General features: G+C 54.0%; 1 protein-coding gene across 1 annotated transcript; it reads right to left on the minus strand.

The window, feature by feature from the left end:
* Positions 1-1,567: 1,567 nt before the first annotated feature.
* Positions 1,568-13,414, minus strand: KLHL36 (kelch like family member 36). Its single transcript, XM_057712617.1, has 5 exons — positions 13,288-13,414; positions 10,817-10,895; positions 4,961-6,034; positions 3,326-3,483; positions 1,568-2,284 (listed from the first exon to the last, which is right to left on the minus strand). Exons 2-5 carry the CDS (start codon positions 10,874-10,876, stop codon positions 1,729-1,731), a joined length of 1,848 nt encoding a protein of 615 aa, XP_057568600.1. The 5' UTR covers positions 10,877-10,895; positions 13,288-13,414; the 3' UTR covers positions 1,568-1,728.
* Between the last annotated feature and the right edge of the window lie 4,610 nt (positions 13,415-18,024).

Raw genomic sequence — 18,024 nt, forward strand, 5'->3', positions numbered from 1 at the left:
TGCAGGACCTCTCAAGAGTTTGGAAGCCTTCAGAGACTTCCATAGGCAAGAAACCAGCTAAATATGCAGACAGGTCACCTGTCTCACAAGAGGAGACAGTCATTTGGGTACTGAAGCTCTCAACTCCCAAGTGGCTCTCAGCCCTCCTGGCCACTATAGGAACAGGTCAATCAAAATCACAGTAAACCTTCAAGGGGAAGGAAAGGAAATGCGTTAAGGAGACAAAAAAGGAAAGGAAGAAAGAAGTTAATTGAGATTCTCATTCTAACATCAGTGTTAAGGATAAATCCTGAGGCGTACTGTCTCTGCCATCGGATCTCAGCCACAATACAGGCCACGAGAGCCTCCCGTAGCTCGTGATTAAAACCCACCCCATGCCCGCTGTCCTGGTGTGACACGGTGGCTTGGGCAGGAGTCTCAGACCCTCCTTGAAGGGCACACACGACTGCTGTCTGTTCCAGTAACTGCAGGAACCAGCGCAGGGCGGTCACACGTGTCAAAAGAAGGTACAGAATCTATTTTCATAGCTTATACAGACTGAGAGAGCTTAATCCCTGGGAGGAGGCCTGGCCGTTATCTCATCTACTGCTTAATGAAGGGGGAAACAGCTCAGGACTTGTTAAAGAATTTGCCCCCAGCACACAACTACTTGGCAGCAGACGGCTGGGACCAGGACGTGGCACCAGCCTCGGGGGAGGTGCTCCAACAACCTCCTCGTGTTGGGGACCCACGGGCCCTCACTCACTCGTGTGGGAGCTTCCTGTGGCTTCTCAGAGCTGGAGTCACAGAAAACAATGGCACAACCTACGTGCGCCCTTCTTCTTTCCTGAGAGATCAATGGAGACCTGCGGGGCTCAGTACATCAGTGATGTGAGAAACGGCAGATTCCAGAAAAAAGAAACAGTAAGAAGACAAAAGCGCAAACTAGAGGATAACGCTTACAAAGAGCCTCCTGCCTTTTTCCTTTCTTCCTAGATACTCTTTTAGAATTCAGGAAGATGACCAACCAGGAGAAACAGGATTATTTAGAAACAGCAGTCACCTTGGGAAGAAATCCCGGTGGGGAGACCTCCCTGGTGAGAAGTCCCACGTCTCGCCTGACTGCCTGGCGAGCTGGTGACCCTCGGTCACTCAGGCACCCTCGGGGCGGGGGGGGGTCTCTGGGCCCCGCTTATAAAAAAACAACCTTGCCAGTGGTTCCCAAACCTGGCTGACGCGCAGTCACTCCCGGGACTGGTTACAGTCGTTTCCAGGCACAACCCCCCGCCCCGACCCCACCCTGCTGTTTCAGACTCAATCATTCTGAGGTGGGGCCCAGGAATCTGTTTTTTTTTTTTTACAGCTCAGTCAGGTTTGGGGAGGCGTGGACTAGGGGGTTTGAAACATCCCACCGAAGCCCTACTTTTCGCTTTGCAAGTTTCTGCATCACCCCTGCCGTGGCTGCTTTCAGGGGGATGGTCGGGTGGGACCCAGCCGGGTGGGTTCATAGTGTGGGAAGCAGCCCTGCACAGACACAGGGACTGCTCCTGTCTGGGCCCCGGTTTAATTATTCAAGCAAGATAATATGTCAAGTCATACAGAATATTTAATCAGTTACTGTGATATCATAGAAATACCGGGAATCATAAAAGTAAAAAAAGCTGCTATGTCGTACATAACGGTTCCGGGATTCTACCAAGTGGCTACTGGTCTCCAGACGCGCCAGGAGGTGGCGGCGGGGGTGGGGGGTCACTGGCCGCGGTCCTGGGGCCTCTTGCCCTTGCCCTTCTTCTTCTTGTCCTCCAGCCGTGGCTTCAGGGCGCACACACAGGCGGACACGCCGGCGATGGCCTTGGGCAGGTCGGTGCCCTTGCTCCACTTGTCCTTCTCGCGGTCGTAGACCTGCACCGTCTTGGAGAAGGCTGTGCTCTCCCAGCTGTAGCCGCCCAGGATGTAGATGCGGCCCTCCCACACGGCCACCCCCGACTCGCTGTTGGCGTGCAGCAGCGGCGCCACGCGGGTCCACTGGTTGCACTGCGGGCTGTAGGCCTCCACGCCCAGCACGTCGAAGCGCTCCATGGACTCGAGGCTGTCGTCGCTGCCGCCGATGGAGTAGATGCTGTCGCCCAGGCTGCACATGCTGTGCCAGCCGCGCGCCGTGGTCATGGGCCGCCGCTCCTCCCACACGTCCGTCCGGTGGTCGTAGCACAGCAGGTTCTTGCGGTAGGGGCCGATCTGGTAGTCGTGGCCCCCTGAGATGTACACGAAGTCTTTGTAGATGGTGCCCGCGTGGCCGTACGTGAACCTGCGGAGACGGAGGATGGACAGAGACAGAAGGGGAGCTCAGGGCTGTGCGGGCTGGGCCTCCGCAAGCCGGGCACTCGCTCTTCTCCTTGGCCCAGTGAGGACAAGCTGCCCTCCGAGGGGGTCGTGAGGCTGGGAGGGGGTGGCGCAGGGAACAGGCACCCTGTGCACACCCGACAGACGGAGCAGGGCAGGGGACCCACGGGCAGCTCTGCAGCCAGGCCGCCTGGGCCACAACCCCAGCTCTGCCCTCTCCCTGCCCATCTGAGATGTGGGCATCACCGTAAGACCGCGTCCTCCCCGTCGGGGCCGGGCACGCCATGCTGCTGGGGCACACGTGAAACAAGGCAGGTGGTGATCACAGCTGCTATCAGGACTGTGCCACCCTCATATTCACAGGTGTCTAGGGGTGACTGCACTGGCTTCCTGGAACCTCTACGTGAAGGTGGCAGTTACTAGGGGTGGGGTGGGCGGTGAAGGCAGGTAACTGGAGCAACTGGGATCCTCACCCCAGACACTCTCCTAACTCCCAGGGACACAGACGTCCAGATGTGTTCCACAGCAAGCCCGCTTCAGAGAGTGAGCCTGCAGGTTCCACGGCAGGAAGCTCTGCTAAGCCCTGATAACAAATGCATCCCCTTTACAGATGCGGAAGCAGAGACAGCCTGGAGTGAAGACACCTGCTTGAGTCAGATCCAGGATAGAGAACCCCGCCCCCACGCCTGAACGCCTCCTGCCCAAAGTCAGAGAGATTGTCAGTAAACCTCCCATTCTCTGAACCCAGCACTCACTCCCTGAAACTCAGGAAGTGAAGAGACTTGGAAACGGAGGGATGTTTGTCTCCGCGGCAGAGCTGACACTTGCCCTCAGAAGGCCCAGTACAGGCACCCTGACCACCACACCCTCTGCTCCCCACGCTGCTTTTTACAAGCCAGGAGACTCTTCCTGGAATCAGAGTCCAAAATATCCAGAAAGGGGGGTGGGCTCAACTGTAACCCCAAAGCCTCCACGTCTGTAGTGTCCACCACAAAACCCCAATCACCTTGGCAAGCCGGCCACGTAGGACCAGGAGTCAGTCTTGGGACTGTAGGTCTCTACCGAGGAGAGAGCTCCGTTCTCATTCCGGCCGCCGACGGCCACCAGCATGTCTTCGATGGAGGCCAGGTAGAAATCCACGCGGCGCTGGTTCATGGAGGCCACCTGCGGAGGCGAGACACCTGTACCTTCCCTTCCCCAAACCCGGGTCAGCGTCAACATCCAGCACCACGGAAGACACGGCCCCGGAGGCGGTGGCCATGTGCGTCTGGGGAAAAGAGCCAAACTTGAAGAAAGGGGGCTCTTTAGGTGGGGTTTCTCAGAGCTCCCAGGACCCTCAAGACAGTGTGAATCCCCAAGAAGGGGAAGGAGAATTCACTTGCCCAAACCTGTCTGGCCCCGTGGCCGACCTTGTGGCCTAGAATTCTGCAGGACACACAGGTCGGGACTGCTGAGGTGGCGGTTTCCTGAAATAAGAGTTCATCTTCGCCCTCGCCCCCCACAATCAGGTACTGTAAAATTAGTGCTGACTGCCATCCGTGTTGACGGGCAGAAAGTGGCGCTCAACAGGAAATTAGCAACAGGAGACCCAAGTTTCTTTTTCTCTTTCTTTTTCAGATCATCCAAGCAGAACACACAAATGACCACAGTCCCATAGGAGACCGTACGGTGAGGCTATGAAGGTCTGGAGGACGGGTTTCAAAGCTGGGAGCCTCTACCTAGTGGCAAGACTTACACCTTGGTTTTAGAGTTTTGAGAATAAAATCAAAAGGCCATCCAAGTGCCTTCTGAGCCCTGAGCTCAGAAAAGCACCAAGTTAAGTAAGAAGACTGAGGTGCACGTATAGAGACTGAGACAGACTTTCGTGGGTGGCCATCTGGTTCCTGGGAGGAAAGGGGCACACCTGCCAATCAACGTGAGCTACAACCGCGACGCTGGAAGGTCACTGTCCCCCCGCCTGTTTCCAGAGCGAGAAGCTGAAGTTTGGAGCGGGCAAGAAACTGGTCTGAAACCCCCAGCGACCACTCAGCCAAGTTGGGATATGAACCTGGGTCTGATGCCAAGACCCAGGCCCTTCCCAGAATTAGCCGCCACACCTGTCGAAGGGCCACGACTCCTATCCAGGTGTGAGCCTTCATGGCCTCCCTGAACCAGCTCCAAAGCTGTCCCAAAGAGGAGCTCGGTGGAGACTGAGACACGGGGAGGCTGCCGGAATTACGGGTCAAGCCTCCAGACCGGTGCCATCTGATATGGTAGCCACTGGCCTTGTGTGGCCATTTACACTCGTGTCAATTAGTGAAAGTGAAATATAATGGAAAGCTCAGTTCTTCAGTCCCATGGGCCACATTTCAAGTGCTCAACTGCCGCACGTGGCTGGTGGCTACCGTATCGGATGGCGCAGAAAGGTCTACTGGACGGCACTGCCCTGGACACTGACCGTCCCTGCAGAAGGTGGCCGGTCGGCCCTCACCGCCCCCCACCGCGGGGCAGGGGGATGATGTGGCTTGTCACTGTATTGTCACACCTCGTTCAGAAGCAGGGCGGTGGTCATGGCCCGAGCAAAGGGTGGGGGCAGTCAAGGCTAATGTTAAGGAGATCAAAAGTCCTCAAGAGTAAAGAAATAATCTGGCTTTAATCTCACCTTGATCCACTGTTTACAGCGGGGGTCATACCTATAAAGAAGACTGGATGCCGCATCCCCTCCGTTGTCCCGAGAGAAGCTGCCGCCGGCGATGAAGATGAACCCCCCCAGCACGGCGACGCAGTGGTGGCTCCGCCGGGCCGGCAGGGGCGTCTCCTTGACCCACTGCTCGCTCTGGGCGTCCAGGTAGCAGGTGTCGTCGCTGAGCTCCAGACACCGCTCGGAGACCTCACCGCCCACAAACAGCAGGCACTCCTGGGTGGTGCGGAGGGCCGTGCGCTTGGTCTGCATGACGGGCTGGGCCGCCAGGCTGTTGTGGTAGCGCACGGCCTCCTCGATGAAGCCCTCACAGTTGGCCTCGCGGGGCAGCAGCGAGCACACGGCCGGCTTGACGCGGTGCAGCAGGTCGTTCTTGGGGATGAGCGGGAAGTGGATGTTCTCCAGCACCTGGTAGGCGTGGGCCTCCCGCTCCGGCTGCTGCGTCAGCCACTGCAGGGCGGCCTGCAGCAGGTCGTGCTCGCACTCCCGCTGCACCTCGCTGCTGCCCAGGTAGGCGCACAGCTTCTGCATGGAGATGTTCTGCAGGAAGTCAGGCGTGAAGGACAGCGTGCCGAAGCGGCTGAGGATGAAGCTGTCGATGAAGGCGTCCAGCCGCTTGAGGCTGTAGATGGAGGCCAGCTCCTGCAGGTACAGGTAGTTGTCCTCGCTCACCTCCTGCTCCAGGTACTCGCAGCAGAAGTCCACCGCTGTCCAGATCTGCAGCAGGTGGGCCGTCTCCAGAACATAGTCGATGTTGCCGCCGTCCAGCACCAGCTCCCCGCCGTACAGGAAGTCCACCACGGCCTTGAGCCCAATGTAGGAGGCGCCGATCAGCTCCACCTCCTTCTGGAAGGCCTCGCGCATGCCCAGGGTGAACATGGAGTTGAAGTAGTCGCTGCACACGGCCAGCAGGTTGCGGTGGGCCGGCACGTGCTGCTCGTCGGCCACCAGGACCACGTCGCAGAAGAGGCCGCGCAGGCGCTGCTCGTTCAGCCGCTGCAGCACGGTGCTCGAGTGGTCGGCCCAGCGGTACACCTGCGGTGGCGGTGGAGAGCGCGAGTCAGGTGGGGAGGGGGCTGCCAGCCCGCCCCCACGCTGCAGGGGCCCAGGACCCATCGAGGGAAGGAAAGGAAGTAACGTGTCAGAGCCTCACAGAAAATAAGGCTGTTTCCCTGTGTGTGTGCGTGTGTATTTGTCTATTTCCTTTCTTAAATTCTTTATAAAAATTTTAACTCAATCTTTTTTTCCCTTTCCCCTCTCTCCTCCTTCTTTATAAACAGAATTCCCGAAAGTTTTCTTCCTTTCCTCTCTTTCCTGCTTGGTGCGTGTGGGTCGTGGCACATAGGTTTGAAAACGCTGTCCTACTGGGAGTGGGAAGTTGTGTGGGGTGTGGCCTCTCGAGTCGGAGCGGCTCTGCTGCTCTGCAGCCCAGGGATCGGGGTGCGGGGCACGAGCAGCCTCTGAGCCTCGGCTCCTGGGCTCACAAGTGAGGATGAGGGTGTTTGTCACCCAGGTTTGGGGGGGGGGGGCATAAGACAGCACATGGCACAGAGCTGGCCCGAGGACAGGAGTGACGTCAGCGACTGTGGCTGTCAGTTCCCACAGAGGTGTGGTGCTGACAGCTACGCTACAGACCAGTCCAGGGAGGTGGTGGGTCCCAAAGACTACGTGCAGACTAACGTGCTCTGGGGAGTCTTACTTTCAGACACACAGCTTCCACAGTCACTGCCAGGGTTAAGAGAAATGTATGCAGACTGCAGGAATGCCGTCTCTCCCTGGGGCTGTGCACACCCACGCGCTGCACACTCGCCCGCACGCTCTCGCTCGAGCATCACGGGAACCCTCCAAAGGAGCGACAATCATAATCCCCATTTTCCAGACGAGGAAAAGTGAGGTTCAGAGAGACTAAACCACGTGTACAAAGTCCCACAGTGACTGAGGGACAGGGCTGGGATTTGAACCTAGGTCTGATCCCACAGCCCAAACCTTTCATCACCACACCACACTGGAATGAACAAATCAATTCATAGGAATAATTAATAGGAGTTAGTTCAGTAAATTCAGGCTGGTGGACATTGATTGACTGTTATCTGCCTGCCCTGGGCTTTTGAAGATACAAAAGAAAAATCAGACCTGGACAATGGTTTCTAAATCCTGGAAGGCCTAATTAGAATACTTCACTTATTTATTCCCTACAAAAACAACAAGAAAACTCAACATACAGAAAAACAGACCATTCAGAAATATCAACTAGGTAGCAGGGCGATTCAAGGGTGACTGGGGAAAGGGATGGGGTGGGCTGGGCGTTAAGCCTGAAGGGGAAGTGGTAGTGGAAAGGAAGACAGGTGGGTGAGGGCTCAGTGGGCATGAGCAGCTGGGTGACTGGCACACAGGTCCCTATGGGTTACTTCTCAGCGCGTGTCCTACAGCAGGGGGTGGGTTTTTTCCTTCCCTTCCAAAGCTGCTCTTTACTGCCTCTGATACGTTAGTAATTGGGGCACTTTACTTCCCTGTGGTCCTTCCCCGTCTGGCCGATTCCAACATCAATCGCTCCGTCTATGTGACAATCTCGGGCAACGTCCTCACATTCTGAGGATACCAAACAGACGTTCCCTAAAGCGTCCTTCCCTTCCAAGTTTACAGAGCCAGGCTCTCCTGCCTCACATTACAGGATGGCTTCTTGTAGGTCCATACACAGATAGCTCCGTTTATTCTGGTTATTCAGAGAGAGAGCCAGGTACGGGCTTCTGATTAAGCAGGAACGGTCTGGACTCCAATACATACTGGCTTGGGGCCCCTCGTGGGTGCGGACTGAAGGAAGGAAATGAAAAAGGCACCATAGCAGCAGGCTGTTGAGGAACAGTGAAGACTAGTGTCCTAGAGAAGCAAGTGAGGGGCATCGGGTGGGCTGTCAGCTCACCCCGGGCTCCTGGTTGTTTCCAAGCTGGTGGGGGTGCTGGAACTACCACATTTAAATAGGGGTAACATGACCCAGGCTACGGGATGAAAAGGGAAACAGCCCCGGGGAGAGGCGGGGACCGGGGAGGGCCCCAGAGGGACATCAGCTGCCAGGGGAACCACCAGCGGCAGAGAGCCAGTGCGGCGGAGACAGCAGCCACTGTCTCCACAGCTGTGTCTCCAGGCTAAGCAGGCACGGTTAATTCTGTACCTGGTCTGTCTCAATAACCAGTCCGTTTTTGGTTATTTAGTGTAGCAGCAGAGACGAGAACTAAAAACCGACAAACGTGACGTCCCAACTTTAAAAGGGCATCAGTAACCGAGCTGCAGCATTTCATATAATTTACAAACTCCGACCTCCAACATTCTGTGATGGTATTAACACTGTTCATTCCTTCATTTCTTATTTTAGCACCTTAATCAGAGGCTAAGCAAGGTGAAGAAACACAGGTACTAAGGGTCTAACACTGGGCAGAAAGCAGCAGATATGGGATATCTCACATTAAAAAAGAATTCAGGGGCTTCCCTGGTGGCAGGGGCTTCCCCTGCCAATGCAGGGGACACGGGTTCAATCCCTGGTCTAGGAAGACCCCACAAGCCGCAGAGCAACTAAGCCCATGCACCACAACCACTATGCCTGAGCTCTAAAGCCGGCGAGCCGCAACTACTGAGCCCATGCACCTTAATTACCGAAGCCCATGTGCCCTAGAGCCCGTGCTCCACAACAAGAGAAGCCACCGCAATGAGAAGCCTGCGCACGGCAACAAAGAGTAGTCCCCGCTCATCGCAACTAGAGAAAGCCCGTGCAGCAATGAAGACCCAATACAACCAAAAAAAAAAAAAAAAAAGAACTCAGGGAATTCCCTGATGGTTCAGTGGTTAAGATTCCACTGCACTTGCGCTACAGGGCGCATGGGTTTGATGCCTGGTTGGGGAACTAAGACCCTGCAAGCTGTGTGTCATGGCCAGAATAAATAAAGAAGAAAATAAAATAAAATAAAATAATAAATAAAAAAGAATTCAGCATCAGAGTGTATCAACACATTTTAGAGTAGATCAATGAACCGCAGCAGCCACACAGTGGAAGACTCTACCTGTCTGAGACAGGCACGATCTACCATCACACACAGCAACTGGGATGAACCTCAGCAGCGGGGTGACAAGACCAAGGAGCCAGGCACACAGGAGCCCGACTCCATGTTTGTAAGTTCAAGGGGAGGCAGAACTGCAGGGCTGGAAGCTGGGCGGGCAGTTGTCTTGATCATAGGGACTGGAGGGGTTTGGTAAAGCTCTTTAACTTATCTGGGTTCTGGACACACGGGTGTGCTGAATGTCTAGAAAATCAAGGGTACGTTATGATTTGGGCACTTTTTAAATATAACCCACAAATACAACCCACCAAGGGACAGAGAAGCCTATTCCTAAAGCCTTCGATTCAGAGAGAAAGAGGCTCAGAACCTGGCTTGAAGGGACAAAGATTTCTAGCGCTGTCGAACTTAGAAAGCTACGCTGTCTCCACAGCCAAGCCTCAAAACAAAGCCCCTTTGAGTCAGAGCGAGACTTTTCTGGGTTTTTGCAGCAGATAAAGTCAGGCTTGACAAGAGCCTTCTCAGTCAACTCCAATGGAAATAGGAGAGCAGCTCTCAGGAGGACCAACCTCCCCTGAAAGTTACACCCTGTTTTTCTTCTTTACGCCTCTGTCGAACCTCATTCCCTCTTTCTCCTCTTATCTATAGGCTGCTCCCAACTCCCTTTATCTAAAATGGTATTTCTTCATCTTTTTTTCAGTCTGCTTTAAACATAGTTTCCCTAATAGCTCGTCATGCCATTTTAACACATAATATACATTCTGTATCTGTGCATGCGGCATATGTATAGCTTTATACTTTAAGAGTAAAATTCTTTCCACACCCCCAAGAACACATTTCATTTCCTTGTGAACAACATCAGCCCCGTGGAGAATGCGTGGTAAATGTGACATGTAATCTTCAACAAAGGGCACTTTTAAAGAACAGGGTGTTGGGAGCTCCCTGGCGGTCCAGTGGTCAGGACTCCGCGCTTTCACAGCCGAGGGCGCGGGTTCAATGCCTGGCCAGGGAACTAAGATCTCACAAGCCACGGTGTGGCCAAAAATAAAAAAAGTAAAATAAAGGGTGTTATTAACATTCATAAAGAGACAGGTGCAAATGGGGACTGTGCCACAAACTGGTCCCCCAAACCTTATCTACAGCAGCTGTGAGGACAGGGGCCACTCCAAGTCACCTGAGGCGTTTGCTACAGGTAGAGTTCCAGGGCCTGCACTGAGACTTTAATTTAGCAGGTCTGAGGTGGGGCTGGGTATACGCACTTCTAATGAGACACCTGCCCCCTCCCCCTCTCCCAGGGTGAGTCTGATGCAGTCAAGTGTGACACAGGTAGGTAGCCCTGCCTTGGGGAACTGACCCTCGCTCACTCCTAGGGTCCTGGAAAGTCACCCCCAGGGGAAGATTCTGAGCCCTTAACATCCAGGTATGCAGTGTTGCCCCCACTATAAGTTTGGGGGCTGGCTCCTCCATGGATTCATCCTTGGAGTTTTTGGGCCCTAAACGGAAACGGAAATCCCATGGCATCTACCCTGTCCTGTAGCCCTCAGGGTCGACTCAAGTTGTCTCTCTAACATCCCTCGTACCCCCCGACCCCCGCTCTCTCTGAGTTTATGATTTTTCCACTCCTTGCCTGTGCCACCTCCAGTCATCGTTAAGGAGATTAACACCAACACCAAGAATGGAAAACCAGTCTTTACAACAAGAATGAGCTCATTAGAAGAACTTCACACTTCTTCAGCAATTTGCACAGGTGGTGAGCGACCCACTCACAGACCTTTGAGGACTCGCTGATCTTGTACGGCCGAGACACGCGCGTCTGCCGGCTTCCCTCCATCGTAAACGAGACTGCGTCCCTACGACAAGAACAGGATTTCTGAGCATGTGGTGAATAACTCGAGGTCATTCATGAATCACAGGCTCTGCTGGCAGGTATCAGTGACAGCAAGAGCGAAACAGTCACATGGAGGAAAGAGGGAGAGAACACTGTACTACAAAGAACTCTTACGCTGAGAGCTGAAAAGATCAGGGGGTTAGAATCACATGGAACATTTAATAAGTGTTTCTTTTTCACCTAAAATCTGACATCGTGTCTTCTGGCCCACCTCCTACAAGTACCTACCTTTGGATGCTTGAGCTGAATTAGGTCTTTACAACCGATCAAGATTATGACAACAGTTATTTCGGAACCCAGACTATGACTCTGGTGCCAAGTTAAGGGAGTGACACGTGCTATCTCATTAAACTCCCACAACTACTTGGCAGGGCTGTTGTCACTTAACCCATTTTACTGATGAGGATATTGAGCTCAAGGTCACAAAGCTAGTGAATGGCCAGGAATCAAACCTGAGTCCGTCCAGCTTCAAAACTGGACAGACACAAGCTCTTCCCTGGGGTGCTTGGCTGAATGTGGCCTAATCTTTAAGTCTCATACTTCTGAAATTTCACAAAGGTAAGGATATGATGCAGTGATGACTGCCACGTATAAAGTACGTTCTAGACACAGGCTTTTCCGTGTCTCACTGATTTAACCCCCACAACCACCCCAGGAGGCCAGCACTATTATTATTCTCAGTTCTTAGCAGAGGAAGCTGATGGCGGTGAGGGGAAGTTAACTTGCCCAGCACCACACACAGGAAGAAGAAGCAGAGTTAGGATTCCAACCTAAGGAGGCTTTCCTGCTCTCAACCCCCAGGCTATTCCACTTGACGGTTTTAAAAAAAACCACCCACAGGCAGGAAACCTCTGTGAGGGTGGGGGTGGGGGTATAACCTGCCTGGAACATCCAAGATGAACTTTAACAAGCAAGTTAACCTCTCTAGACTTCATGGTCGAGTCTATGGAGAGGGCTGGTGTACCAGGCGATGTTAAGGTTTCTTCCAGCTTTGAAATGTCAAGCAACTCACCTACAGCCCAGAGCCAAGCTTTGAGGACCCTGGAGGATGGGGGGCACACAGAGGAAGGATTAAGCTAGCAAGATGGGCACAAGTCACCTACTGGGACTGAGGGTTTAAGGAGGAATCTTTCCCCCGCTATTGGAGTTGAGAATTGTCAATCTGTTATCTATTGAACATAGCCTTTGCTAATAAACAACAATGTGACAAGCAGTCAGCACTGTGTGAAGACAAACAGGGACATGAAGAGGGGGTTCCCATGTTCCCACAGGAGGAATAAATCCGGGCAGTCCATCCCGCCAGCTCCCTGGGGGAAGGAAGGGACAACTAGATTTCTCTTGACAAACTGGCAACTTTGTGACAAAGACCAGCTGTCCCCACTCCTATCCCTTCGGACTCCCCCAGGATGCTGCCGGGCTCAGAGAGGGAAGCGAAGCACACGGGCATCCATCCTCCTGCTCAGCCCTTGACTTCCTTGTTTCCCCTTCACCCTCTGAGACAGGTGCCACCATCATTTCTGACACCCAGGCTCAGGTGGCCCTGGGGCCCGCCCAAGGTCACAGAGCAGACAGTCTCCAACAACGCAGGCAGCCAGCCAGGGCTCAGGTTTGCCTTCAGTGCTAAACGCTTTCTTCTCTAGGCCAAGATTTCTAGGGAGAGTTTCCCCTCGTGGAGGCTCCCTTTTTGTCTGCAGGCAAGTGGTCGGGGGCCCAGCGCTACGGCAGCGTGGGGGTCAGCTGCCTCCTGCGCCTTCTGCAAGCAGGTGAGGGGTCAGGGCCACACGCAGGGACGGTGGCGATCCCCAGTAAGGCGTAAAAGGTCTCTGAGTAAACATGGGAACAGAGGCCACGTCCGGACGGGACGGTCCCCAGGGTACCTCCTCTGCGGGCTCCTTCCCCGGGTTTCGACCTTGCACCTGCGCTCGGGATAACGGCGTCGTGGCGGTGGAGGCGGCCCCGGGGGTCGCGGGCAGGGTCTCCGAGGACGCCGCTCGGACCCGGCACCCCCCACCCCCCACCCCCGGCGGAAGCGCCGGCACAACGGCCGCGGGCAGGCTCGCGCCGGCGGCGAGGACGCGGCCGGAGGCGGGGCTGGGGCGCGCCCGCGGCAGGACGCGGGGACGCCCGCTCACCTGGGCCGCCAACCCCGCAGGCCGCACCTGTCTCACCTGCGGCGTCCCCCCGGCCCCGCCCCGTCCCCCCGCGGCGGCCCCCACCCCCACCCCCGAGCCCGGGGGGACGCCGGGGGCGGGCTCGGGGCCCCTCCCGAGGCAGGCCCGCCCCCCGCCCCGGCCCCCGGACGGCGCGCGGCTCCCGGCCCGGCCCGGGCGGAGCGGGCGCGCGCGGAGGCCCACCTGGGAGGGCGCGCTACGGGCGCGGCGCGGGGACCCCTGGCGGCGGGGCGGGGCGGGCGGGGCGCCGGGGCCGGGGCGCCGGGGCCCGGGGGCCGGCCGGGTGCGCCGCCATGGCTCCGCCAGGAAGTGCGAGGCCGAGGGCGGAGGCGCGCGCGGCCAATGGCGGCGGCCGGGAGTGGGCGGGCTGGGGCGGCGCGGGGCGGGGCCTGCGCGGGGACGGCGCCTGCGCGGGGCGGGGCCTGCGCGGGGCGGGGCCGGGGCGTGCCGGGTCCTCGCCCGCCCTCCACCCGCAGCCCGCAGCCCGCTGGGCAGCCCGACTCGCCTGCGGCCCAGGCGGGTCGCTCACAGTCACGCATCGCGAAATGCCTACTGGGTGTTGCCCGCCGTCCCAGGCGCTGGGACTCGGCTTGGACGGGACAGGCAAGGTCCCCCGCCTGGGGGACCCGAGTGCTGGGAGGGGCCACCGTCACCTCCTTCCAGCCTTAGCTCGGCCGGCCCCTGCGTCCACCCCGCGGCGAGGCCTTCGCCGACCCCTGTGAATAAAGTCACCTCGCCTCCGTCTTCACCCCGTTTCACTTAGCTCTTACCAGCGTCTAGTCTCACAAATCATTTCCTTATTCCTTTGCCTTATTGACTCTCTCCGCCAAGAGAAACCCTCCAGGGCGGGGTTTCCTGTCGGGCTTATTCCTGGCTGGGCCCCCAGGGCTGGCCCCTAGTAGCCGCTCAATCAATATTTGAGTAATGAATGAGTTTTAGCGTTAGGGGTCTTTCATTGTCAAACTTAGGCTGCAGCCTGGATGAACCTTGAAAACCTTGTGCGAAGCGAGACAAGTCAGACACAGAAGGACACGTACTGTATGAGTCCGTTTGTATGAAGTGTCAAAAACAGGCAAATCCGCAGACACAGAAAGGAGATTAAGTGGTTACCCAGGGCTGGGAACTTGGGAGGAAATGGGGTGACTGTTAAGGGATTTTTCGGAGGGAGAGGGGTGATAAAAACATTCTGAAATTAGGTAGTATTGCGGATTGCACAACTCTGAATATGCAAAAAACCATTGAATCGTACAACTCAAAAAGGTGGATTTGGGATTTCCCTGGCGGTCCAGTGCTTAGGATGTGCTGCTTCCACTTCACTGCTGAGGGGGCGGGTTCAATCCTTGGTCTTAACTAAGATCCCACAAGCTGCCTGGCCCAGCCAAAAAAAAAGAGCGGGGGTGTGTGAATTTTTAAAAATTAATTAATTTTATTGGCTGCGTTGCGTCTTTTTTTTTTTTTGCTGTGCGCAGGCTTTCTTTAGTTGCAGTGAGCGGGGGCTACTCTTCCTTGTGGTGCGCAGACTCCTCATTGCTGTGGCTTCTCTTGTTGCAGAGCACTGGGCTCTAGGCGTGTGGGTTTCAGTAGTTGCAGCACATGGGCTCAATAGTTGTGGCTCACGGGCTATAAAGCACAGGCTCAGTAGTTGTGGCGCACGGGCTTCGTTGCTCCGCGGCAGTGGGATCTTCCCAGACCAGGAATGGAACCCGTGTCCCCTGCATTGGCAGGCGGATTCTTAACCACTGCGCCACCTAGGAAGCCTGGGGTGTGTGAATTTATGGTATGTGAGTTGTATCTCAATAAAGCTGTTACAAAAAAAAAACCAAAGGAAAAATATCTCCCTGTTTTTCTATTCCCTGCCTTCTCTGGAAAGGGTCAAGAGCATCTTAAAGTGTGGCTAGAGGTACCCGGAAGGTGGGCCAGAAAGTAATTAAAAATAAGGGTGGAGGGTCAATATGACTAGGCAAATCCTAGAGGCCTTTCCTTGTTCCTTCTGTTCTAGACGTGACCCTCAACTTGGCTCCTTTTATGGGAAGGTTCCTGGCAAGGAACTGCCTGTCCCCTGAGCAGCTGGGCCCCACCCTCACCAAGCACCTCTTACCAGAGGCTGCCTCCTGGGGTGGATCTCAGGCACATCTGGTGAAAAGAAGGATGTAAGGTGGATTTGTGCAGTGATGGACCGATTGCCTCTCTCAGCCTACAGGAGGGTAGACAGGCATGGGGTGAGCTCCATCCTTTCCTCTGAGCGAGTGTCACCTCCTGAGTCTCAGTTTCCCCATCTGTGAATGGTGTCAGTAAGAGCAGAGCTCTGGTTTCCTGGGCCTTCCCATGCCTAGTTCAGTCCACTGCCCATCATACTCTCCTTCTTTCTGAAAAGCATTTTTTGGAACTTTTTAAAAATAATTAATTAATTTTTTATTGGCTGTGTTAGGTCTTCATTGCTGCACATGGGCTTTCTCTAGCTGTGGCGAGCGGGGGCCACTCTTCATTGTGGTGCACGGGCTTTTCACTGTGGTGGCTTCTTCTGTTGTGGAGCACAGGCTCTCGGTGCGTGGGCTTCAGCAGTTGCAGCACATGGGCTCAATAGTTGTGGCATCCGGGCTTAGTTGCTCCGCAGCATGTGGGATCTTCCCGGACCAGGGATCGAACCCGTGTCCCTTGCATTGGCAGGTGGGTTCTTAACCACTGCGCCACCAGGGAAGTCCCTGGAACTTTGTTTTTTGTGTTTTTTTTTGGAACTTTGTTTTTTAACCTTTGATGGTTGGAATTTGTATTAAATATTAATTTGTTCAGAAACAAAAGTATAGAAATTCTTTTGAAATGAAAGGGAGTGAGGATAAAACTAACCCTGAAACTGCCTAGAGGATCATTTAGATGATGTTCTCACTGCCTGGGTTGCTGTCCCCCTATCTCTCCCCTTTCTATGGGGACAGATGCACATTCACCCTTCAGTACTTTACTCAGGTATCTCTTTAAAGCCTTACCTGGGGACTTCCCTGGTGGCATAGTGATTAAGAATCTGCCTGCCAATGCAGGGGACATGGGTTCCAGCCCTGGTCCTGGAAGATCCCACATGCCGAGGAGCAACAAAACCCATGAGCCACAACTACTGAGCCTGTGCTCTAAAGCCCACGAGCCACAACTATTGAGCCCTCGTGCTGCAACTGCTGAAGCCCACACACCTGGAGCTCGTGCTCCATAATTAGAGAAGCCACCGCACTGAGAAGCCCGCGCACTGCAACGAAGAGTAGCCCCTGCTCACTACAACTAGAGAAAGCCCATGCGCAGCAACGAAGACCCAGTGCAGCCAATAAATAAATAAATTAAAAAAAAAACATAAATCTTAGCTGCCCATCTTCGACCCCTCCTTGACCCCTTCCCACCCCAACAAAGCTAATCCCATATCTTGTTCTATGCTTGTATCATGATATGCAAGTCTCCACTATTACATGAATTCCTGAACTGCTTCATTCATTAATTCATCCAGCAGACTTTTAAGGGAATTACTACTATGTGTCAGACAGTGTGGTAGGTGTCAGGGATAGAAAGTAGATACTTTTAGGGATTTTAGGGAGGGAGGCAAATAAATAAGCAATGACTGTATTAAGGTCAGTCCTTTGTTAGGGATATATTCATAGTGCTGTGTGTGGGACGTATTCTTTTTTATAGGTATTGTTCAAGATTCCCTCTATATAGATAGATATGGATAAGGATAGATAAATAGAGATAGGCAAAGATACACATGGATCTCTCTAGGTATATATCTATCTAACTATCTAGAGAGATTTAACTATAGATATTTTATCAGCCTCTAACTTGGCCTGGTTGTCTGTCTTCCTGGTGTTGGGTTCTATATGAAGGAGAAGATGTACAAGCTGAAGGCGGTGCCTGGAGAGAGGGCCTGGGACATGCTTAGGAACCCCATGTGACCTTGACCTGAAAAACATGCTGGTGTGGCTAAGCTGGCTTTGTCCTGTTTTCCCCATCACCACCTGGTGAACCATCCTTTCACTTTCTTTTTTTCCTTTGTCTCCTTTTCTCTCAAATTATAAAAGTCATGCATGTTTAACTTAACTTGGAAAAATACAGAAAAGTCCGAAAGGAAAAATAAACCACTCAGTCTTGCACTGTCAAAAAAAAAAAAAAAGGGACTTCCCTGGTGGTGCAATCATTAAGAGTCTGCCTGCCGATGCAGGGGACACAGGTTCGATCCCTGGTCCGGGAAGCTCCCACATGGCATGGAGCAACTAAGCCCGTGTGCCACAACTATTGAGCCTGCGCTCTGGAGCCCGTGCTCCACAACAAGAGAAGCCACTGCAATGAGAAGCCCATGCACCACAATGAAGAGTATCCCCAGCTCACCACAACTAGAGAAAGCCCACGCACAGCAATGAAGCCCCAACACAGCCAACAAATAAATGAATAAATTTAAAAAAATTGTTAATACTGTTGTCTCTTCATATTTTCCCCTTACAAGGTTTTTCATAATAATATCACCACCACCACCACCACCTGTGCAGCTCACATGTGCTACATTTTGCTCTGAGCTTCCTGTACACATTCACTCATCTAATCTGCTGGACCCTTTGAGGGAGGTGCTATTACTTTCTCTGTTTACCGAAAGGGAGACTGAGGCCTGAAAAAGTTAGCTCACATGCCCAAGGTCACAGAGCTTGTAAGGAGCAGAGCTGGGCTTGGAACCGAGGCAGTCTCGTGTGTGTTTATTTCCATGTCAGAGCCCACCTGGCTTAGAAAACGTGAGTTTTTCCCAATATTCAATTTCAATGATCAGAGACTTCCCTGGCGGTCCAGTGGTTAAGACTCCACGTTTCCACTGCAGGGGGCATGGGTTTGATCCCTGTTTGGGGAACTAAGATCCCACAGGCCATGCCGCACAGCAAAAAGAAAAAAAAATTTTTTTTT

This window comes from Hippopotamus amphibius, chromosome 16 (assembly GCF_030028045.1).
Source record: "Hippopotamus amphibius kiboko isolate mHipAmp2 chromosome 16, mHipAmp2.hap2, whole genome shotgun sequence".
NCBI lineage: Eukaryota > Metazoa > Chordata > Mammalia > Artiodactyla > Hippopotamidae > Hippopotamus > Hippopotamus amphibius.

Excerpts from the sequence above, each read along its gene's own strand:
- KLHL36 (XM_057712617.1), bottom strand. The coding sequence starts at position 10,876 with ATGGAGGGAAGCCGGCAGACGCGCGTGTCTCGGCCGTACAAGATCAGC. Across the intron at positions 3,484-4,960 it reads GCTGTAAACAGTGGATCAAG|GTGGCCTCCATGAACCAGCG; the intron begins GTGAGATTAAAG and ends TCGCCTCCGCAG. Across the intron at positions 2,285-3,325 it reads TACGTGGCCGGCTTGCCAAG|GTTCACGTACGGCCACGCGG; the intron begins GTGATTGGGGTT and ends CCGTCTCCGCAG.